Here is a 19,850-nt window from a genome sequence, read left to right on the forward strand (position 1 = left end):
GGAACCCTATTTCGGGCATGTCCGACACGCTCTTGGCCGGGTTTTTTACTCCGTCCGTCGCAACATTTGTCAATTTTGTAAGAATTTTGGAAGCTAAGTACGTAATTAAAAACGACTACATAAGTACAAAAATATGCAGCTACTTCTGATGCTGACCCTACGTATAACATTTATACAGACAGGCGGCCACAGTATAAGTAGGTAGGTAGGTATAGGTAGGTGTAGGTAGGTAGGTATGTTTTCTGTACTGCTTACTATGTGTTGGTGTTCAATAAAGAGCTATTGTATTGTACCATAGCAGCAGAGGTGATAAAAATATGTAACGGTATGACAACCCGACAATAGGGAATATTACGCAAAGCTCTGTGCAGGGGGCGACACTAGAGCAAACCGTCAGGACAACGTCAATTCTCTTTATATTTTGTCGCCATGACGGATCATGACCAAAGACTATTAGTTCCTAAAGAAATCATGACCGAAAACTGGCTGATTTTGAAACAAGTCGTCCACCTACCCACCGTGTCTCTGTCAACCTCGACACTCTCATCAAAAAATTGATGGAGCCACTTTTCCGTAAGAAATCATGACATATAATAGTAACAAAATAACATGATATTTACTTACATCGAAAGTAACGATAGATCTATTATATTTCCAAAAACTTAATTGAAATAATATGATATTATGGCATCCTAAAGGCATTTAAATACTCAAAAAACTGTTTACGGTTTGTGCTAGTGCTGCACTCGGACGGCAGAAAATTGCAGTAATATTCCCTATTGACAAGCGCGTCACGGAGGTCGGTCACGCTCTTGTAAACGTGCTAACGCAGTTCAATCGTGATGGTGGCAACGGTGTATGCGACAAACTTCCAAAATTGCGTTCACGAAATGCTACGTGAATCCGCCTTGGGAGACCTGTTGAATAATTCAATTCTTTTCCTTGGCGCTGAAAACTCTACCCAATGACACATCATACCATGGGAGACGAAAAAAACCCCTACTTTACGTGTAACGGGAGGTACGAGTACTTACGTAGCCTACCCTACAAAAGCGGAGATCTTAAGGCCGGCAACGCACCAGTAGTTGCAATGGCGAATGTGTCTAGGGGCGGCGGTAATTACTTAACAGCAGGTGATCACATGCCAGTTTTTCGGTTTTTAAATAAAAAAAGGTAGCCTAGCCTACCCTAATTTACTTTTTAATTTTATTCAACCATTTTGTCGGCGTGATTATTATGTAAACCCATGCTAAATCCAGTTTTCTAGTAGGTACTCTGAGCTAAGCCGCGGACAGGCAAACGGATAGACGTGCCGAAACTAAAAGGGTTCCGTTTTCAACATTTTGACTACGGAACCCTAAAAAACCTCCTTCTAGAAAAGACTGAAGATTTTCCGTGATTTTGGGTTTATAAAGCAAGGATGAAAGGACTAGATACATGTGGAGTGCGGCTTGCCGGTGGTCGTGATACGATCTCGCACGTCACCCGTGCTAGTAGAGACGGCCGTTTGTTATCTCGATTATCTTTACACTCGCTCAGCTTGCGACTAAGACGTGCGTGGAAGAATCGCTGTTTATAATTTGTTCATGATTCTTAAAAACAGTGTATTCCCAATAGTCCTACAAATTCGTCAGTATTTGTTAAATATAAAAACCTAAGGCCTTATAGTCTAACACACTGGAATCACAGTCATTTTTAGCATTACTTTCTGTCAGACGGTATAAAACGAGGGTAGAATAAAAAGAGATGGTGCATGCGATCACACATTTACATACACATACATACTTGCGTTTATTGGATCCTCTGTACGCTAATCTAACATTGCGATAACTGTAATTTTATAATTGGTTTATATCCATTATACCTTGTGGAAGAGCGGTATGTAGGTATTATTTAAACCAATAAACTTTTTCATTTTCATTTTTCAGGCGATAGCGAACATCAGCGCATTAGTAAGACGTACGGCCTCGGGTTATAATTTATTATTAAATATGGAAATATAATAAATGAGATTGGATAAGTCTAAACTATCTTAATAAACATTATATGGCACTAACATGGGTACACATTATATCAAATTATATTATTTCAAGCTCACAAGCAAGAGGAGCTGCATGAACACACACTAGTTACATAGACCCAGCTATCATATGGTTGCCGGAGAGCAGAATATTTAATTGTTTAGAGTTCATTGATATGTACCTCCGCAAAGCAACGGTTGATTCAATGCATAAAATATTTGAGCTCCTTTCCCGCTCACGTACTTATTACAGTCGAACAAATTGAATCACGACCCAGGGTGGAACCCAAAGATATTATACCACTATTGTATGTATCTCCTTCCTCTTTGGTGGAACCTTTGTGCTACTAATGGCACGTTTGTCAAGGAAATCATAGTGAAATTGATTATTAAAAGGTTCCATCCTGGGTCATGATTCAATTTGTTCGACTGTACATGTATTTGAGCTATGTCCGTATCCCTTTGTTTGCCATGCGGATATGTGGGAAAAAGTCCCAGAATTTCACAGATTTGTCAATAGATGCGACCGTCTAGAACTTTTCCAACTTGTCTGCACTGCGAACAACTGGGAGAAAATCCCAGTAGCCACTCAGCTGCTCATTTAAAAAGTGATTTCGAACAATCCACCTACCTATTTCATTGTTTTACGAAATAAATTGAATCGCAAAAATATTATGTATCTATAAATGTAATAGTAATCATAATAGGGTTACTAACCAATGAGTAGGTAGTTCGTAGTGTGATCAAATGGTTGCGAACAACTGGCAAAAGCCCTTATATTCATGTTTGACACTAATTGTATCTGAAAACTATAATGCACCTTCAGCAAAAGATACATAAAACTAGGGAACTATTATGAAGGATTCAGATTTTGGCTTAGCTGTACATGGTCTTGTAAAACAGGAGATTCAAAGTCGAGAGACAAACATAGATGTAGGAGTACGACAACTTTATTAAATACGTACTAAAATATATAATCTAAAATTAAAACGCAAATTTGACACAAATTGTCTCGGATATAATATTATACAGGTACCGACCGATACGGTTAATTCGCTATTCATTTAAACCCATCCATTAAACTATTTACCTACCTATTTACAATTGCATGCGGTATTTCAAAAGAACATCCATTGTTTTCTTTACACTCAAATAAAAAGTTTCAATCCAGACTAGCTATTGAGATAGACGCTTCCTATTTTTTTTGTTATTTACACGAAGGAGTATTTATACAAAATTAAAAGTAAAGATGATGTCAATTTATAATAAATGGTTTTTCTAAGATTACTCATCGAAATAAAACTACTACAGCAACTATTCCAAAGATCTGGATAGGTAGAAAGTTTTTCACAACACAGCAAGGTTAGAAGTAAACTGAAGATAAAGATAGAAAACAATAAATTACAGATTTATAAGGTATTTTACTATTTTTTATATCAAAGTAGACGAAGAATGACTACGATGATAAATATGACGTTAATATTTCCTGGCAAATGACTTCATAGATGCAGATTACCCAGCCAGGTCACCCGAAGGTTAAAAATTTAATTCTGACGTTTAAAAAGTCGATGGAATGTACTTAGTTTTTACGACGACGACACGAACGAAGAAAAAACTGGCCCAATTTTGAGCAACTTTTATTAATAAAAAAGTTTGTTATGTGCCAAATTTTAACTCGCAAAAAAACTTATTCGCGAATAATTGGACTGAAAAAAAACCGGAATAAACTGCTTATGTAGTTTTATTTCCAAGGTAACTATGTATATATTTTTCAAAACCAGTTTTAATGGGCTAGCGGATTAGAAACTTTATTAACAAAAAAATGCGTCATTATAATAGGAACATAATTAAATTACAACATACGTCAGTATAATTTATAAGATCTTACAAACAAACGAAAACTTGATGAAATTAAGTTTGGGTAACACTTTATTATTTGCACAATAAGACACTGAACTTCATTCGATATATAATATTATCACATTTAGATGTACTATTCTTGAAGAATCTTTCGAAATAATTCATTAAGTTACTCTCAAGCATACGACATTTTGTTCTGGAACCTGTAAAAGAAAAAATTAAATTGTCATGTCAATCTTCCAACTCACAATGTTCAAATTGCCAATGAATTGATGACTTGACTAGTCAAGTTTTAACATGTTTTCAAATTCAAATTCAAATTCAAATTCAAAATTCAAATGATTTATTCAGTAAATAGGCCGCAAATGGGCACTTTTACACGTCATTTTTTAAACTACCGGCGCTTTCGGAAAGACCATCATTACAAAGAAGTATGCGCCGCAAGAAACTTGGCAGGAAGTCATTTTTTCATAATAAAGTAATTACAAATAAAATACTTAAAAATTATATTCTACAATTAAAGAAAAAAAAAGAAAAAATAATAGTAATAAAAATACAGGGATGTATGGGGTCCCTTAGTTACAATACTAAATACTAACTATATCTAAACTATATCTACGTTCAGTGGAAGTGTAGAATGCTTCCACCGTCATAAATTTTAAAATAATAATAACAATAATTTAGTTCTGAAATATACATTTCAGGTAAAGTAACCTTTAAGCTTTTGGATTTCGAAGGCAAGTTCACGTCTGCCGCCCCCAAAGTTAGCTCACACGCACTCATGTCATGCTCTGAAAGCAGAGCGGTACCGAGGGCATGGTATTGCTTCTGTTCCCATAAGCTCTATGGGATCGATATAGATCCACAAATTGTATACGTGGCAAGTATATGCCAGAGGCCTTGTTGTCTAACGCACTTGGAATCACAATAGCTTTCACCATTTCTTTCGCTCACACGTTATAGAATAAGGGTAGAAAGAGATGGTGCATGCGATCAGAAGCGTCAGAGCGTTAGACAATGGCTGTTTTTCCATTAGCCGGCCCGGCACCGGCATGGCCGTGCACCGACACCGGCGCCGGGGCTTCGTTTTTCCACTGCGCCGCCGTCGATGCCTGTTTACGCCCGGTGAGTGGTACAGTACTGACACGGATTTCAACACAATTCATATACAACATGCAGTTTTGCCGGGCCGACACCGAGTGGGAAGCTTGTTACCCCGGCGGGGCTCCACGCCGGGCCTGCGCCGGTAAGTGAACAAGCGAGTCATAATTTTTCATACATTTTTGCTTCCCCACCGTGCCGGTGCCGGGCCGGCTAATGGAAAAACGCCCAATACATCCCCCAGTCCAACCTTAGCTGAGCTCGAAGCCGGCGCCGGCCTGGATGGCGTAGAGCAGTTTTTCAGAGAGCTGCTGCTCGGACGCGAACTCCGGCAGCTTCAGCAGGTTCATACAGGTGGAGGACGACGGGAGCCGGTCCGCCGCGCCCGCCGACTGGATGCAGAACGGCGGTTGCAAGTCCTGCACATAACACACACGCTTTGGTCACACTTTCAAAATTACACTTTTGCCACAATACGAGTACAAGTCAATTGTGTTTTGTTTATTTTCTTTTGTAAAATAAAGAGTTTACATACATACATACATACAAGTACTGACTGTGACTGTGTTTTTACTGTTCGCAGATCTTTAAGTTTTCCTTTCCTGTTTAGGTTAGCTTGAAAAGATCCCTTTTAGGGATAAGTTCGCCTTTGTACTCTTTTGTTTTGTTGTTTTCTTTTTGTATTATTTTTGTGTTTTATGTACAACAAAATATTTACATACATACATACAAGTAATAGGCAGTAGATACATCAAATAAAAATAAAATTAAACGAAATTGGCGTTTAAAGTGGCAACGTCCAAAAAACATCTAGCTACGTTAGTAAAAACACAAACTCATTTGAAGTTTCATAATACGGGAAATAGATATCACCAGGATTACATTCTATTTTGCTTGAATTTATTCTACACTAGTCCACAAGCGTACCGTTGTCTACGAAGTGCATTGTGTTTGCCATGTCCAAGCACACTAAGTGAATATTATATTCCGGTCACAACCGAAATAAATGAACGAGTAATATTAACACTTAAAACTAAAGTTAAAAGCATGTCGGAACAGGAAAAAAACTGCTCAATACTAGTTCGACGCAATGAGTTTACGACAAATCTGTTTTACGACATAAAGGCAGACAAAATAATCGAATTTCATGAAATTGAAGGATTTGGTTGTCGAAATCGCGCGATATTTAGTAACTGGAAACAACCCATAGCAATCGTCATCGTTAATCTTGCAGTTTTCCTTTTCTTTTAGTGCCGCACTGCACTTCAGCATTTTTCTTCACACCCATTTAGACTTTTGAAACGCTTTTATTTACAAAAAAAAAACCTTTCATTACGACATACACATTTGAGATGAGAGTTAAAAGAAATGTCCCTTGAAGCGTACCTTGAAGCCGAGCAGAGGCGGGCGCGAGCAGGAAGTAACGAACTTTAACAGCTGGCGGCGCTGCGCGTCGTCGAAGTTCTCCACCACCTTCCAGAACCACTGCACCGTCGGGTGCGTCGCCGAGAACCCGCCTGCAACACCATAGCATGAGACTGCCGCGCTCAACAACGCGAATTAATACAATCGCTATCCCGCGGGTACTACGGAATTCCGGGATAAAAACTATCCTATGTCCTTCCCCGAGATTCAAACTATCTGCATCGTGAATTTTATCTCAATCGGTTTAGCGGTTTAGACGTGATAAGGTAACAAACAAATAAACAAACAACGTACTTACAAACTTTCGCATTTATAATATTAGAAGGCAGACACATTCCAAACGTAAAATTATCTCAGTAAGTGTCGCCAGTTTTTTACATTTGTTTTAATTGTAGTTTTTTATTATTATTTAAATTTTAAGTAAGCCTTCTTTTCATATTGTAGAGCTTTGACGTGTTCTGGTGAAAAAAAAAATAGATGCTCGTTTTATAGGCATTTAAAGATGGTAAATGTTTTATCATCAGAATATTATAAGAAAAATTTCGCAGTAGATAAACATAAAGTACAGTACAAAATACGACAAGCAAAGCTAAAGACACGAGCTGTATCAAAATATATTCAGCTTAGAGCTCTAGTTAACGTAAGCAAAATGCAAAATAAAATCATCATTACGCCTAGACATGAATTAGGCTAATAGAAAAAAAATAACACAAGTACATCCGCGGCGACTCCTTGTTCACACGGCGTCACACACTGACCGGCATACTGCGTGTGCGTCCTCAGATCGTCCAGGTCTATGGGCACCTCCGCGCCGGACACCAGCAGCTGCAGCTCGCGGCACGAGAACATCCGCAACCACTCCGCGTTCACCACCGACGTCAGCCCGCGCTTGAATGCGTTGCACTGCGACCTAATCTGCCTGGTGATGGGAGAAAACAGTCAGTTTTGAGCAAAGGCTGTATTATAATGTCTTAAACTTTCGTGAGTTTCACTTATAGTCAAAATACCACGCACAGGACCTATCACGCTAACACACACGAGTAATATTTACCACGACGTTTCGGCAACATTACAGTGGCCGTGGTCACGAGTAGATTGAAGTGTGGGGTGTCAAGTCTGCCTAGCAGCGCGAGAAAGCCCGTGCGCGAAAGGCTGTATTGACTGATACGCGGGCGCTCGTGTTCGCATTCATTCCTTTCTTTCCTCATCTTTACTGCATTTTTTGTACTTAATTATTTTACAGATTAAGTCTGGTCTAGATCAAGCTTATTTTTACTCTCAGACGAACGATCTGTTACAATTATAAGAAAGTAAAGTGTCCTCTCCTCGCTTCAACGAATTAGGTGGTGGTGGTGGTAGGCCTGGTTGTCGCGTGTCAAATTTACAAACTAGTAGCTTTGCTTGTAAAAAGCTTCAAAAAAGAAGAATCAATATTATTGAATACCTGTTTAGTTTATAATCTGCGACTAGATGGATATATTCTATTCTATTTTCAGACGTCACCGGAATGTTGGTACCGCCTGGTTTTAATTCTTCTATCTGCAACAAAAGCAAAACTTTATGACTTAAACATCACGAAATAATTCTTAAAAATAACTAAGATCATTAAATTGTGGGTCATCTCATTCGTAAACTCTGGTTTCTTGGAGAGCCGAGCGGAGTAACCCGCTCTTTGGGAACCCGTGCCAAATTGTTTACATAGACAAAGTTCTAGTGACGGTATTTACCGCTGTTTTACGGCCGCTCTTAATGTGCATTATTGTCTGTGCCTTCCTCTAGCTCGCGCCGCTTTATTTTCACTAAGACTTATAAAAGTCACCCCAATTCTGCGTTATGATAGATACATTCATATTAGATAAATCAAGATGATAATCGCAAAAAAAAGTAGCATGTTATACCAATTGGCAAAATATTCACATAATATTTAAAGAAGTTGGCACATTCTGCAAGTTCTGTTGGCGACACAAAAGTCAGCGCCGCTATTTTATAAAACCCGAGCTCCCTCTGTTCCCCCTGTTCGTCGCTGAAAACATTCTTGAAGTCTTGTTGATAACACAGAAGACAGCGCCGCTATCCTAGTTAACTATAAACCTTATCCGCTGCTCGCCCAGCTCGTCGCTGACGAAATTCTCCAATTAGTCTTGTTGGCAACACTGAAGACAACGCTATCCTAACAAACCCGAGCTTTACCCGGTGCTCCTCGAGTTCGTCGCAGACGACATTCTGCAATAGTCTTGCTAGAAACACTGAAGGCACCATGCTATCTTATAAAACCCGCGCTATACCCGTTGCTCCCCCAGTTCGTCGAAAATAGTCTTGATGCCAACACTGAAGACAGCACGCCATCCTAATGCGGGATTTAAACTCTTGCCTCGCCTCGCGCCTCGTCTCGCGACTCGTACGCCGTGTCCGTCGTGTGTAAATGCGGCATAACAACCCCGAGCTCACCCGCTGCTCGCCCAGCTCGTCGCTGACGATGGTGAAGTCCAGCCCCAGGTCGGGCACGTCCTGGCGGCGGTGCGCGCGCAGCAGCAGCAGCCCGCGGTACAGCGCCGGGTCCAGCGACGCCAGCGCGTGCACGTCCGGCTCGCGCGACGAACACAGCTTGCCCAGGAAGAACTCCGCCAGAGGTAGCTCCACTAATAGGTTCTCGTATAGCGCCTGAAATGAGAAATGTTTATGAAATTACCTTTGAAATGAAATTTGAATTACATAATTTAACTTTTCAAAGTTGGACAGGTTATTGAAATCACATTGCTGGAAAATATTGGATTTGGATCTAATTTAATTTTAATACAGACTCTGAAATTACTTACAAGTGCCTATGTATTATGGTAGAGAAGCTGTGACAGACGGGCGGATATTTAACAGTGGCGTGCGTTACTGGGTCAATTACAATGCCTAAGCAACCATTAATAAAGTTTACCTTTCCTAGCATCCGTCCAACGAAGTAGTAATGCATAGGGAAGTCGTCGTACAATAAATGTACCCCGGGATTGGGGTACAGCATGTTATCCTTCGTTAACCGGAACAACCCTCGGTTGGGATCAAATGCCGATCTGAAGAAAAGCAAATAATGACATTATTAAAAAAAACTTACTAGATATCTACAAAATTTATATGCATGTAAAAAGTCCTAACTGATTAATCAATGCCCCGCCCAAACTCTTGTGATTTTAATTAAAAAAAAAAAGGAATAATGATGGAATTTATGGAATTCCTACGGTACACAGAGTTCTACAATGAGGAGAAGTCCCGAGTGCAAATAAGTAGGTACGAACTAAATTATGCTTTAATTTAAATTAAAATGATGTGAAAGGTTTAACCTGTAGTTTATGTCATTATGTGGATAAGACGCATAATTAAAATGATCTTGGTGCCCGGTAATGAATGAATAACGAAACCACAACGATACGCAAAGGCAATATGTAAAGATATCCTCCTCATCATCATCATCATCATGTCAGCCGAAAGACGTCCACTGCTGGACATAGGCCTCCCCCAAGGCTCTCCACTCAGACCAGTCTTGTGCTTTTCGCATCCACCGCGATCCCGCGATCTTAACCAGGTTGTCGCTCCATCTTGTTGGAGGCCAACCGACAGCTCGTCTCCCGGTCCGCGGACGCCATTCGAGAACCTTTTGACCCCATCGGCCATCAGTCCTGCGAGCAATGTGCCCCGCCCACTGCCACTTCAGTTTCGCAATTCTTCGGGCTATGTCGGTAACCTTAGTTCTACTGTGGATATCATCTTTTCTGATTCTATCCCGCAGAGAAACCCCGAACATAGCCCACTCCATAGCCCTATGAGTGACTTTGAGCTTCCTCATGAGGCCCATCGTTAGCGCCCACGTCTCAGATCCGTATGTCATCACTGGCAACACACACTGGTCAGACTTTTGACTTCAAACACTGCGGTAATTTGGATGAAAAGACACTGCGAAGCCTCCCGAACGCTGCCCAGCCGAGTCGGATTCGACGAGTGATCTCTTTCTCGAAGTTGGACCTACCTAACTGGACCGTTTGAAGATATCCTACTACTTAAATATAAAAAGTTGTATTTTAATCGTAAATATGTATTCACGGCTACCCTTTGCTTAGCGTGAACTTGTCAAATAATAATTATTATTATAAGTCTACTCACTTTAATAATTCTGAAAGGAATTCTCTAAACAGTCCGCCGCCGTCCACCCCCGCCTCTTCGGCGCCGGCTTGGTTCACTAATTGCACTCGTAGCTTCAGCTTTAAATCTGGCTCTAAGAATAATAAAAACATACACAGGCATATTAAAAAAAAGATGGAACATGTAACGATGGTACTGCAAGGTATTTCATTGAAATACGTGGACACCAGTAGTGACGCGGTGACACAAATTATTTCTATTTATGTATTTCTATGAAGATTACGTGTCGCAAATTGCGGAAGATAAATAGATGGAAAATAGAAGTGTTGCTGAGACATGTCACCTGCTATTGCTGCTTGCAGTCAGCTATGAAATGGTACCTTCATATTGCAGTAAGTAAATCAATATGTATGTTGCACAAAACAAAGTTGTAAATATTAGAGCGTTATCACACTGGCGATTCGTAGTCGAGTTGAAAGTGAAGCGAGCGCGCAACGATTTCGCCGCGAGTGTACAACAGATATAATGGCGTCTCCTGAATGTTACACGCAGCTAACTCATTGCGCGCTCGCTTCGCTTTCAGACTCGCCCTCACGCTCTTAGGCACAGTGTGATTTGGTTTACCATTGTCAGGGCTTAGTTTGTCGAAGGCGTCTTCGTAGAGATGCGTCCGCCGGACACTGATGTTTATTGACGGTCCCTCGTTGAAGTTTGACATTTCATACCAGTGGTCGTGCTTTTCTCTAAAAATAACAACATATAAAATTTCCTAACGCATGAAAACAATAAAGAAATTCTGTTATTCTGCGATAGAATTGCTTGCTTTAAATTACTTGACATGCATTAGTTTTTTTAATCGATCCAGTAGTTCTTAGAGATGAAAACAAACAAACAAACGCGCAAACTTACCCTGTCCATTATTACTATTTTCAACCGACTTCAAAAAAGGAGGAGGTTTTCAATTCGGGTGTATGTTTTTTTTTGTATGTTTGATACGCGATAACTCCGCCAATTGTGTGCCGAATTTCAAAATTCTTTTTAGTTCTAAGGGACCTACTTCCGAGGTGGTCCCATTAACACCAAGTCAGGATCTGATGATGGAATCCTAGAGAAATCGAGGGCAACCCTCGAATTTTTAAAGTACACCTATAGCGATTTTGGCATTTTTAACACCAAGTCCTTTACTTTCAGAAAGTATAATTTGGTGAACTGGACCTGATGAAGAAGACCGTAGGTACCGGTACTCTGTTATAAAATAATATAACTATGCCGTGTATATAACTATGGAATCGTTGTGAGATGCACTTTGGCTACAAATTAAAGCCAAATACATGTGTAGGTGAGGTAGACGACTATAGTTCCACTCCTGCTGGCTCGTGATGAGGCACCAACTTCAAACTAGTAGAATATTATTTTCAAGGTTTCTGAAGCCGGTTCCATTTTTTGTTAAAAAAAAAATTACAAACTTTTATCTACACCTAGTTTGCTGGTTTGTTTGTTTCACATGCAAGTTAATTTTGATCCACTTCCAGTCAAGTCGTTGGATCACAATGCAAGTACAGTCAACAAAAAGTTCAGTCAGCATAAAAAGCTTTTTTTTTTTCAAAATCCTTTTACTCTAGGTTCAACTTACCTAACAAGGAGTCCTTGAAAAATTAGTATTCTCGTTGAAAACGGAACAACGAATGGGATTTCTCTTAAAATAGTGACTGTCCGCAGTTCCTTGATAGTCAGCGGCGGTCCTTCGTCTATAGAACAAAGGTTTGCATGTAAGTACTGATCCACTGAGAAATTGCTTTACAAACATAGAATGATATTTAAAATTTGGTAGTGACTTTTGCGACACTAATAAAATAAATTAAGAAAGTCCGTTAAATTCTGAAGCGCATTTAATAGTTACTTTTATAAAAAAAATATATTTGATTGTAATGTACAATCAAACCACCAAATGAATCGTGACACACTGTGGAGTGGAACCTATTCATAGAAAAAGTCATAGTGAAGTCGCATAGCTGGAAAAGGGTGTTTATTATGTATGATTATGAATCATATACCGGTAGAACGTTCTACGGTGGACAAAGAACCAAATGGTTTGATAATACGGTCACCACACGAGATTGTCGAGCTTATTGCCACCGTTCATAATTTAGCTAAATAATGTTTACTTGTAGTAAATATTGTCATTAATAAACCCGACTAGCAATACACGACCAAATTACGAACAATGTCAAGCGGCTCAACGATTCTGTTGTGCTGTACTTTAAGGTTTTAAGCTTATGCGATTTTCATTCATAGTTTTGTACCTCTCTCTGTGTATCTGTATTCTTTTTATTTTTATGTGCAATAAAGAGTCTATAATGTAGACTCTACATACATACATACATATTTAGGTACATATTATTACACCCGGCACATAAGGCGACAATTTTTAGCAATACCTGTCCCATTTAACTTCCGCGTGCAATACCGATCTGTTCGCTCACGAAGGCGCGCCCCTCCTTAATCCATATTTTAAAATTGTAGTTTTAAGGCGCTGTACGTAGTGAAAACTACAATTTAGAAAATATTTAAAATATACTTACACAATACTTACAACTGCAATTTTTTTATATGTGTATTTTCAGTCTATTAGCTAGTTTTTGACTTCATCAAAAACACGATTGCTGACAAAAACCTCGATAGATTATTTTTTTGAAAAAGAGCTTCATTTACACGTTAAACCAAATATTATGAAAAATATTATGAATATCAACACAAAATTTGCTTTATTAAATAGTTTTTTAGTAGATTTAGATTTATGCTTCATAGATTTTCAATAGGTTGAGTACATCAATCATACCAATTTATTTCGTCTTTGGCAAAATAAAACGGTTCTAGCGCGCGGCGCGGCCAAGTATTGCCCAGTCGCCAGTACACGCGTGTACGTAGTCGACGACGGACCTGTGCACATTTTTCTAACGCGCTAGTACTACTTTTGAGAGCAAATAATATGGGTAATCGCAGTATTAAAAAAGTTAAGCGAAAGAGGAAACGCATCAGTGAACTCAGAGCACATATGAGAAGCATTAGAGTACCTAAACGGTAAGTACCTACCACACACTAATCGACCGGCCGGAGTCGGGCCGAGTCAGCAGGGCTACTACGAAACTCCAAACTCGAAGTTCGTGTCGTGCGTTCCTCTCGCTCTCGTACTAAATAGTCAGTGGCGTAGCTAGGTAACCTAGGGCCCTGGGACAAATAAAAAAATGGGGCCACTGCTATCAAAACTGGTAAGGTTTTTTGAAGTAAAATCATTATATATACAAATACTTTCTAAGCAACTTTATCATCAGCTATAAAGCAGAATTTCGAGGGCCCCTGAGCTTGAGGGCCCCGGGGCACTGCGCCGCCTAGCCCCTTGGTAGCTACGCCACTGTAAATAGTATAAGTATCAGAGGGACCGCAACCCACGAACTTCGAGTTTCGTAGTAGCCCTGCTGAGCGGATTTCACATTCGTACTACGACCGCAAGCTGGTTGGCGCTCACGATGCGGACGGCTTCGTCCAGATTCTACCGCGACTGCCATAGGTACAAATTGTAGGCACGTTGCATAACCTATACTACTCACGGCGAACATGCGGCGAACCTTGCGGCTACTACGAAACTCGAAGTTCGTATCGTACCGTCCCTCTCGCTCTCGTATTAAATAGTATAAGTGTCAGAGGGACCGCACGACACGAACTTCGAGTTTCAAGTTTCGTAGTAGCCTTGCTTGATCCCTTTGGCAGATTCACTGACATTTCTGATAGTGACACAACAGTTTCAATTTTCTCATTTAATTGCAGGCAAAGGTTAATATCTTGCATTCAGCCAAGTTATTTAACATAAATTATTTTAATAAAATAAGATGGTCGCATTTGGTTGCACTAGTAAATTATTGTCAAAAACATGCACTCCAACTGGAATCCGGCTGCAAAATGGGAGTTATTGCGCAGTTAGTGCAACTGCATCAGCACTGCACCCGACTGTCAGAGGACTGCCATTTTAGGCAATCGGAGTGCAGTTCTTACGCAGTTCTGATGTAGTTCTGAACTTCGGAGTTTTTAACTTCGTTTCTAAAACCTAACCTAAATTGAAAAAAAAAAAAAAAAAATGGAATATCTGTCTTGCTCCTCCGCGAATTAGTGAGGCCAAGTCGTGGAAAACAGCTACGTGTGAGTTGCAAAAAATGTTTTTCATGCAACCTCTTATTGCTTCTGGTTTCTGGTGTTTTGACTTGTATTTTTGTATTGATGCAATAACTACTTTACGCATACTCATAATCTTTATATCTGTCAAAGTTGTTCTGTGCGCTAAGACATATTTTTTATCTTTGGCTACAGCTCGCACATGTTTCTTAGAACATAAAATAAATAAAATAAAATAAAATAAATATCACGGGAAATTTCACACCTATTGACCTAGTCCCAAAGTAAGCTTAGCAAAGCTTGTGTTATGGGTACTAAGAACATGGTTCCTACATTCATTTTTTTGACTGTATGGTTTGGGTAAGGGTTGTATACTGTAGTTTTAAAGTATTACATTTTGAAAAAGTGACTCTCTGCCAAGTTTCTTGCTGCGCATTTTTCCTGGCAATGATGGTCTTACCGAAAGCGCTAGTAGTTTAAAAAATGACGTGTAAAAGTGCCCATTGCGGCCTATTTACTGAATAAACGATTTGATTTGATTTGTTAAAAGTGAACAGACAACTTTTTCTTTACTGTTTTATTATATGTATAGATTTGCCTAGCTTGTAATCTAGATTTTCAGATTAAAATAAAATTGTTTTTTTTTATTTGTATTGATTTACCTATGTATTTTTATTTCGTCTGTCTACCTATTCAGTCTTAATGTCTATCCATTACCTACATTACAAATTAAACTGTGGGCGTGAAGAGGCATAAATTATTTCTTTATTACCAAGACTATTTACATTAAACGAAGAATTACTTAATTAAACCGAAAATTGTGTAATTATAATTTTAACGAAAAATCCGGAACTCACATTAACCAGAATACGGATACGAACAGAATAAGGCCGTCAACGGGCTGCGTGACAGACGCGCGGTGCGTTGCGCTGGACGCCCCGCATTCGCCTCCGCCGCGTCGTCTGCTTCACCCCCTCAAATACCGAAAATTCCTCTATAAGCGCGCCTTAAACGTGTCTGTACAAGTAAGTCAATGTGTGCATGGCTCGAACTTGTCCTCAGTCGCAAGCGTACCGTCAGTCACGCACACTGAGACTAAGACAACCTGTAAGTACGAGGTTTACTAGTGCACATTGCTGTTGCTGTGGAGGGCGTGCCTTCGTGAGTGAACAGATCTGTAAAAACTATATGCCGGCCTGCCGCTGGGCAACCAGTGTGACTCACCCGCGGCGCGCTGCAAGGCGGCGGCGAGGTGCGGCGGCCGACGCAGCTGGCGCGGGTTGGGCCGCACGTGCGTGCCGGCCACGACCAGCACGGCGGCGGCCCCTCCGGCACGGCGCCGCGCACCGGCCAGTCGTCGCCGCCGCCGCAGAACCCCAGCCGCGAGTCGCGCACGTACAGCGCGCGCAACAGGTGCGTGCAAACCTGCGACACGAATACATAATCGCGTCCTAAAAATACATAGATAACTAACAGCCGTAACAGTAACAGAATGTGCATCGAACACTGGGGGCCATCCGTAAAGTATGTCACATAAATTTTGGCCATTTTTAGTCCCGTCCCCGCCCCTCTATAGATGACCCCTTTCGTCTTTTCGAAGACAAGATGCCTAAAATTAATGGAACCAGACACACATTTTTCTCTTGTGTGCTTTTTTATCTTGCATGTATAGTCGCACAATAGCAAGACACTTGAATTAAAATTCGCCTGGATATCTACAAGCTTTTGCAAAACTGTGTGAGCCGAAATTTAGTCTCCACCTTTCGCCTTAAAGTAGCGTTTCCACCAATAATGTGCGAGGATGTGTTGCGAGGGATGTGTTTTTCATTAACCAAAAGAAACACTCCATTTACACATCCTCGCACAGCACATCTCTGGTGGAAACGCTGCTTTAAACTAGCATGAATAACATTTACAAAAATAGGCGTCTATAGCTCGAGCCTCAAGTCTAATGAAAAGTTGACACGTTAGTGTTCCGCTCAACAATATCCAAACTGCTCAGTAATAAAACTAAACTTAGCTTGTGGATGAGACTAGCACAGGACCGGGCAAAGTGGCGTGAAAATGAAGAGGCCTTTACCCAGCAGTGGGATGTGGGCTGATTTGATACCTTGAAAAGATGTGACCACGCGGGCGTCTGATTCTTCCCTCCCCGAGTTCTATCTGCCCGCCGCGCGACGGCGTCTTTGTACTGCGTCGTCGGCGTTGGCCGCGACTCCGGTTATGCCAATTCCACTAAACCCAAGCAGACTTGCCGCAGGGTGCGACATACCCGCCTAGCTCGGAGAACTCGAATTGCGTGTATCCGACCGCCGCCTCCAGATTGCACACTGGATACGCTAATATCTGAAATATTAATTGAGGAATTAATGTAAATAATTTGGGAGAAGTCGAGAGGAAGCCCTGTTATTTCACCACAAATTTAACAAATAACATTATTTAATGATTAACGATTATTTTCATTATATCGAAAGGTTATTAAAAGTAGGTATTTCTAGTCTACAATTCATAGAATATACGTCTATTGATTGTCTTTGTCAAGCTTGCGTTACGTTGGATCTAAATACAAGCATCAAGGAGAACCGAATTTTAGTTACATTCAAGATCATTCTACTCGGTAAGTAATCCTGCTTGATATAAGCACAACAATAAAACAACACGAACCATTATTGAGGATCATCTCGTGGCTCATTTTATCATTGTCACTCAAGTCTCTACAGAACTCCGTGTCGTGCAAAGTCCCGATTAGCAGTGAGAACAATGCACAGAAGACTGCCAGCGGCGCTAGTAGTCTATGGACACCGATCACGGTGAGTCGGCGCCCATACCAGGGACAGCGCGGAGAGGAGCGGCGTGGCGGAGCCCCCGAACGAAGACTCGTGGCTCATGTGGCTAAGCCAGCGCCAGAGGCCTCGCAGGAATATAGGCTTGAATGCCAGCGTGTACAACAACCTGAAAAAGAATTAACAGACTACAGATCTACTCTCGTGAAGGCACGTCCACGTGATTACAGGATGTTGTATAAAATTTAGAAGGGTATGCCATAATTTGTGAACATAATCGACTAGCGTGAATGTAGAGCGTAAGATTAAGTATGATGCAGTTTTCAATACGCCCACTACGTAATAATAAGAAAGATAAACAAGACTATTTTCCAACTACTCCAACCGGCTTTTAAGGATATAGCTTCTCTGTCAATGTTAGTGAGTTGTTGGCATTACCTGTATTTATGCAAAGCCATCCTATGACTAAGCAACAAATTATGGCAGATCCTCGACAAACAATCTAGGAAGTCTTCACTCAAGTCATTCTCCGTGATCTGCGAGCATGTGGTCATGACACATCTGTCTGGCTCATTCAATATTTCTATACAACGCGTAAGGATCATCTGTTCTCGCACTGAGTGGGATTAGGTTCGCTCTCGCTGTCACTATCGTCATCCTTGTCGGCCGCGGTCTCCTGACTGTAGAGTGAGTCCTCGTATTCGTAAGTGATTTGCTTATTACAGACATTGACAGTGAGCTTAGCAATTATTTTAAGGTAGTCTAGGACGATTGGGTTGTTTGGCAGTCTCGAGTTGTTTATGTTACGAATTTCGTTAGCTGTAAAAGATAAAAAAAAGTTAATACGCGCACAGACACGTTAGATCTACATTATAATAGTAAGTGGGTAATTTCTGGAACTACTAAATTGGTTCTAAAAATTACTTCATTGACACTTAAAGCTAAATTAGCTTTTTTATATCCTGGAAAAGTACAAAGTTCTCAAGGAACGCAGGCGAAAAATCCGGGAAACAGCTCTAAGAAAAATTTTTATGAGATATTCAAAGCACAATATTCACCGGACTTACAAATGATTAAAAGAAAAAAAATTTAACAAAAAAAGAAACCTACTTCAAAAACCTTGAAAAAAAAATCTATTAGTTTAAAGTTGGTGCCTCAGCAGCACGAGCCAGTAGGAGGGGACCTAAAGTCTTCTACCTCACCTATATACATACCTACTATAGTATATTGGGCTTCAATCACTCCTGCTGGCTCGTGCTGAGGCACCGACTTCAAGCTAGTAGAAAATTATTTTCAGATTTTTGTAGTTGATTTCATTTTCTGTTAAAGTTTTTTTTTCATGGTTTTTAGTGATTTGTAGCCAAAGTGCATCTCACAGCAATTCCATTAAGCCTAGACACGGCATAGTTATATTATTTTATATATACGGTCTTTCTTCATCAGGTTCAGTTCACCAAATGATACTTTCAGAATGTAAAAAGTGACTTGTTAACACAAGATGCCAAAATCGCTATAGGTGCTTTAAAAATTTGAGAGTTGCCCTCAATTTCTCTAAGATCCCATCATCAGATCCTGACTTGGTGACTATGGGACCACACCTCGGAAGTATGTCATTTGGAACAAAAAAATAATTTTGAAATTCGGCCCACAATTGGCGGAGTTATCGCGTAACAAACATAAAAAAAAAACATACACACGAATTGAGAATCGCAAGCAACGTAATTTTGTGACTACTATACATGCTTTGTGCTTGAAGTGGCAACCTTATGGTAATAGGAAGCCAAATCGACCTCGAACCACGTGGCTACTTGGTCAGTCGCGAAAGAATCCTTTATTACTTGGGACTTGAGAGCATAGAACGGACGAGAACCACGAAACGACGTCATCGTACAGGATTTTATTTTGTTGTATGTACTTACCGAACCCATGAGGTTCTAGTGAAAGAACAGAATGTAGTAACCATGAGTCGTTGATCAGCTTTTTGCTAGTGAATAGACTCTGGTCATGCAAGCATTGCAGAAAGCGCCAGGTATGGAACTCCCGCTGCTTTCGTTAGCCAGCGCGGAATCACATACATTTCCACAGGCTCTGGTATGGGTTACACAGGAATGCTGATGCGAACTCGGACATTATTGTTTCACTGGAATTGTAATGAAGTATTATAGTGGATATCTAATTGAAGTACTAGTAAATTGGGCAAAGCACTTAAAGGTGAGTTAATTTTAAAGTAGTCTTAAGAGCGTTTATACCTACTGAGCTGGCAATGTTGCATTTTGTTAGTTTTCTCGATAATTCCATAAATTTAATGAAAATTAAAAATGTGGTCTGATAACTCTTCTTAATATATTAGTTAATGTGTCTCTCCAATAATT

The 19,850-nt window shown here is 40.2% G+C and overlaps 1 protein-coding gene across 1 annotated transcript; it reads right to left on the minus strand.

Moving 5' to 3' along the window:
• Window positions 1–2,954: 2,954 nt before the first annotated feature.
• On the minus strand, window positions 2,955–19,493 carry LOC141437569 (ubiquitin-protein ligase E3C-like). Its single transcript, XM_074101001.1, is given in 16 exon segments — window positions 2,955–4,083; window positions 5,232–5,400; window positions 6,368–6,498; window positions 7,165–7,325; window positions 7,851–7,945; window positions 8,855–9,067; window positions 9,333–9,465; window positions 10,550–10,661; window positions 11,153–11,271; window positions 12,162–12,276; window positions 15,920–16,021; window positions 16,937–17,041; window positions 17,360–17,498; window positions 17,500–17,647; window positions 17,917–18,297; window positions 19,398–19,493. Coding segments are annotated over 14 exon segments (1,908 nt in total). The 5' UTR covers window positions 18,084–18,297; window positions 19,398–19,493; the 3' UTR covers window positions 2,955–4,083; window position 5,232.
• Between the last annotated feature and the right edge of the window lie 357 nt (window positions 19,494–19,850).

This window comes from Choristoneura fumiferana, chromosome 18 (assembly GCF_025370935.1).
Source record: "Choristoneura fumiferana chromosome 18, NRCan_CFum_1, whole genome shotgun sequence".
Taxonomy (NCBI): Eukaryota; Metazoa; Arthropoda; class Insecta; order Lepidoptera; family Tortricidae; genus Choristoneura; species Choristoneura fumiferana.